At 58.7% G+C, this 4,847-nt stretch overlaps 1 protein-coding gene across 2 annotated transcripts; it reads left to right on the top strand.

The window, feature by feature from the left end:
- Window positions 1-230: 230 nt before the first annotated feature.
- LOC134407322 (uncharacterized) lies at window positions 231-3,416 on the top strand. Of its 2 annotated transcripts, XM_063139037.1 has the most exons (3): window positions 231-932; window positions 1,059-1,718; window positions 2,982-3,416. In XM_063139037.1, exons 1-3 carry the CDS (start codon window positions 351-353, stop codon window positions 3,405-3,407), a joined length of 1,668 nt encoding a protein of 555 aa, XP_062995107.1. In that variant the 5' UTR covers window positions 231-350; the 3' UTR covers window positions 3,408-3,416. The 2 variants fall into 2 exon arrangements, with proteins under 2 accessions (XP_062995107.1, XP_062995108.1); XM_063139038.1 differs by lacking the exon at window positions 2,982-3,416 and having other exon boundaries at window positions 233-932; window positions 1,059-2,085.
- The last annotated feature ends 1,431 nt before the right edge of the window (window positions 3,417-4,847 follow it).

Here is a 4,847-nt window from a genome sequence, read left to right as displayed (position 1 = left end):
CGCCGGCCCTGGCGGCGGCAGCGGCGGCAGTGCCAGCCGAAGTGCTGCTGGTGCTGTTGAGGGTCAACATTGATGCGCTCACTTCCTGATGGGGGTCGTGGCGGGTGTCATATGACCCGAGGTCAATCGTCTGCATGGCCACTCTGTGCCTACATCTCCCATCATGCCTCTGAGGTGTCGGCGGCGATGATCGCCTCTGTGCCCTCTGCCCCATCCCAAGGAGCCAACCCACATCTGGCAGAAACAGCTGTGCCAGCGGAAGCGCATTGTCCGGATGCAGCATATCAGGGCAGCAGAGGTGGCTGTGTGTGCGCGTCTGTGCGGGAAACGATAGCCAAGAGAGGGCAACTATGCTCCCTGACGAGGACCGTGACGATCTTTGCGCGGCCATAGCCATGCTGATCTTGCTTCTGTCGGAGTATCAGCGCCTCCGTGCACAGGTGGCTGCCAGGCGGCGGCAGTTGCGGGAACAACTGGGGAGGTGGCTACTCCGCCGCAGCAAGCTGCGGGCCGCCCTCTGCCGAACGAGGCTAGCCATGCTGGCCGCGTATGGCGACTACGTCCGCGAGACACGCCGCCGCTTCTGGGCCCGGCCGAGGAGCAAGGACTGGTGGGAGAACTTTGTCCTGAAGGAGTGGGACGATGAGCAATGGCTGAGCCATTTCCGCATGAGCAGGGGCACCTTTTTTGAAATCGTGGAGGAGTTGCGGCCGCATCTGGACAGGAGGTTGACTGTCATGCGTAGACCTATCCCAGTGGAGAAACGCCTAGCCATCACCCTATGGAGGCTGGCTACCCCTTGCGTCTACAGGACCACAGCAGAGCAGTTCGGGGTAGGCTGCTCTACGGCGGCACAAATAGTCCTGGAGGTGTGCTTTGCCATGGAAGTGACCCTCCTAGCTCGTACAGTCAAGATTGGGAACGTGGCAGAGGTGAGTGGGGGATGGGGGATGGGGTGGGGGAATGCGCTGGGAACAGGCACTCACTTTTGCGGAGGTCCGCAACTTCGGAACAATGGCGCTGTCACTAATATGCCCTTTGTGTTTTCTGCCCCACAGATCATGCATGGTTTTGGGGAGCTGGGGTTCCCTCATTGTGTGGGCGCGGTGGATGGCAGCCATATTCCTCTCCAATCTCCGATACACCAAGCCTCAGAATACATAAACAGGAAGGATGAGTACTCCATGATTCTGCAGGGGACCTGCGACCACAAGGGGCGGTTCATCAATGTGGAAATAGGATGGAGCGGCAAGAACCATGATGCCTATGTCTTTGCCAACTCAGGCCTCTGTGAGACGATGGATGCAGGTGTCTTCGTGCCTACCCATCCAACAATCAGATTGCACGGCCAGCAGATTCCACCCCTCATTATTGCGGATGGCGTGTACCCTTTGCGTGAGTGGTTGATGAAACCCTATGGTGGGGCACTCACTCCACAGCAAGCCCACTTCAACCGCTGTCTTAGGCGAGCACGTCTTGTGGTGGAGCAGGCGTTCGGCCGCCTCAAGGGGAGGTGGCGGAGCATAGGCGTGCGCCTGGAGCTGGCCGAAGAAAACATCCCTTCGGTCATCAGTGCTTGCGTCATCCTGCACAACATCTGCGAAACCAAGGGGCACGCCATGCTCGTGGAGGCGGCGGAGCACAATTCTGTTGAGCTGGCTACTCTGGGCGAGCCCTACGTCAATGAGGCCAATCGCCACACCCGGGAAGGGCACAAGGTGCGGGATGCTGTCAGAGAGTTCCTGTGGGCTAACCGCCGCTGACAGCCTGCCTCATAAAATTGGACTGTGCTTCTTCCCCTGTGCAGTCCTTCCAGTCCTTTACCCCAGAGTAACAGCCGTATGCCCACTTGTGTGCAATCAACTCTAGGCTATGTACGCCCACATGTATGCAATAATATATATGCTATGTACGCCCACATGTATGCAATAATATATATGCTATGTACGCCCACATGTATGCAATAATATATATGCTATGTACGCCCACATGCATGTTATTTACTGTTTACTCTGTACAGCACCATCTACAGTGATGGTGCTATATAAATTAGTAATAATAATAAACTCCAGTCAAACTGCGCAACGTGTAATCATCCTAAATGTAGCCCGAAGGGCAAACCGTGCTTACCATCGTCCGCTTATTTGCGGACGTCCGCAATCTCGGAAAACGTCAACAGGGGGAGCGTATGTCTCCGAAGGGCAAACCGTGCTTATCGGCATCGGCCGCTTCTTTGCGCATGTACGCAGTTCCGAAAAACGTCAACAGGGGGCGCGTACGTCAGGCCTACCCCGGTCAAGATGGAGCCTCGGAGGGTCGCCTACTGGCAGGAGCCCGAGATGGAGATGCTCCTTGAGCTCCTCCTGCAGTCTGGGAGGTCGGAGCGCCTCATGAGGAGCTCCAGCCTCCAGACTATAGATATTTTCAGGAGGGCTGCAAGGAGCCTCTCCATCGCGGGCTACTCCCGCACTGCTGAGCAGTGCAGGAGCAAGTTTAAAGGCCTAAAGGCGGCCTTCTTTGAGGCTCTGGAGTGCTACCGGGGTAGCCCTCCTAGGAGAGCCCAGCCCCCCTTCTACACCCTCCTGCACGAGCTGTGGGATCGGGCTGGGCGACCCTCGTGGGAGGAGCGCCGCCCAACAAGTAAGTACCCTTTGTATCACTGTGCCCCATCCCCCAACACTGCAGCCATGCTGAAGCTGCCCTGCACCACCTGCTATAATCATTGCCTGCCCCTCTGTGTGGTGGTTGCACTCAGCCTCATGCCAGTGCCTTGGCCAACTTGTCATTTCTCCATCCCAGCCCATGTATAATGCATGTTGGCAGCCAGGTGCAAAGCCCATCCCCCATCCTGGTTCCATGTAGGCAGTGGCCCCTAGAACTGCTTACCATGCCCATGTAATGTGGGTTCCAATGTGGCATCTCATTGCGCAATGAATGTCCTGGCCCACTAACTGATGCATACCTGCCTATTACCTTCACAGGGCTTCAACGTGCCCGCCTCCGGGCTGTGTGCCAGGAGGAGCCTGTGGCAGCTGAGGAGGAGCAGCACCCAGCAGAGGAGGGCAGTGGGGAGGGAGGCCCCCCTCCTGAGGCGGCCCCCCCAGAGCAACCTCCCTGCAGCCCACCCACCGCACCACCTGGTAAGTCCACAGCCCTACCACAAGCAGGGGTTGGTGCTGGTTCCACGCACCTTCTGTTTGGGGGCTTGGGGAAGAGGCTGCATTCATTGGAGAGGGAGTGGTGCACATCAGTCTAGTGGCATCCAAATGAACACGTATGTGGCCTCCTCCCTGCCAGGTTGTGCACCATTCCACCTGCCCACCCACTCCCTCACTACAGTTCTGGTTGTGCACTCCCCACTCCCATCCCTCACCTCCTCAACACCCCTTCTTTTCTGTGACAGGTGATGGAGCTGCTGTGGCCGTCACTCCAGACCTCATGCGGTCGTTCAGCCGCTTAGAGGGGGCGGTGCGCAGAACAAGTAAGTAGTGACTCTAGTGTTTGGTGTGCTCATGGGGGGGTGCTGCAGCATACATCACTAATACCATCTTTCCTTTCGCAGTGCGCTCCTTGGAACGGAGGGTCACCCGCCTGGAGCGGGACGTCCGGGCCATAAAGACATCCTGCAGGCAGGATGCTCACGAGCAGCAAGGCCCCTGACTGTGGTGTTTTTATTTTTTTATTAATGTTTTAGAAAATAATGGTTTTCATAAAAATAAAGCTTTTCTTTGTTCTTGTTATAAAAAAGTACAAATTTTCTAATGTTTATAAAAAAAAATAAATCTAATATATTTTGCTTAAAGGTGTGTGTGCGCTTCTATGCAGTGCTTGGCCAGGGTCCCTGGCAGGAGTAGGAGGAATGGTGAGCCACCCCACCCCACACTCAATACTACCTTCCCCCCTTCATGGGGAGTAGGGCTGGCGCTCCTTGGGATTACGCTTCGGCCACTCCCTGCGCTGCTGCTTGGCAGGTGGGCTGTGTGGTTCCCCAGGCACTGCAGGGGGAGGTGCTGCAGGCTCCAGGTGCCTGCTCCTGGCCTTTCCATTCCCCCCCACTGCTGCTGGGGCTGCCTTGGCCCTGGTCTCAGGCCCTCCAGCCGGTGGGGCTGCCTTGGCCCTGGTCTGAGCCCCCCCAGCCGGTGGGGCTGCCTTACCCTTGCTGTGAGTCCCCCCAGCCGGTGGGGCTGCCTTGGCCCTGGTCTCAGGCCCCCCAGCCGGTGGGGCTGCCTTGGCCCTGGTCTCAGGCCCCCCAGCCGGTGGGGCTGCCTTGGCCCTGGTCTGAGCCCCCCCAGCCGGTGGGGCTGCCTTACCCTTGCCGTGAGTCCCCCCAGCCGGTGGGGCTGCCTTGGCCCTGGTCTCAGGCCCCCCAGCCGGTGGGGCTGCCTTGGCCCTGGTCTGAGCCCCCCCAGCCGGTGGGGCTGCCTTGCCTTTTGCCCTGCCTTTCCCCCCCTGGGATGGGGCACAAAGAGGTTGCTCCTGGGGTGGGGATGGGGTGTCCTCCCTCTGGGGTGGGGATGGGGTGTCCTCCCTCTGGGGTGGGGATGGGGTGTCCTCCCTCTGGGGTGGGGATGGGGTGTCCTCCCTCTGGGGTGGGGATGGGGTCTCCTCCCTCTGGGGTGGGGGTTCGGGAGCCTCCTCCCAGAGTGGGCCAGGGAGTAAGTGTTCCGCTGGGTCCCTGCCTCTCACTCCACCAGTTTGTGGGCCAGTAAGAGGCAGTGCCCTCACAGGGCGATCCCTATGCCTAGGGGGGCCAGTCCTCAGACCACGCATGCCACCGACCAGCTCCTCCAGACAGGTGGCTACCCTATCCACACAGCGCACCATTGCTGTCCCATTTTCAGCATCTA

Source organism: Elgaria multicarinata, chromosome 12 (genome assembly GCF_023053635.1).
Source record: "Elgaria multicarinata webbii isolate HBS135686 ecotype San Diego chromosome 12, rElgMul1.1.pri, whole genome shotgun sequence".
In the NCBI taxonomy this organism is placed as follows: domain Eukaryota; kingdom Metazoa; phylum Chordata; class Lepidosauria; order Squamata; family Anguidae; genus Elgaria; species Elgaria multicarinata.
The sequence above is the reverse complement of the archived record's forward strand: the minus strand, read 5'-3'. Positions and strand labels throughout refer to the sequence as shown.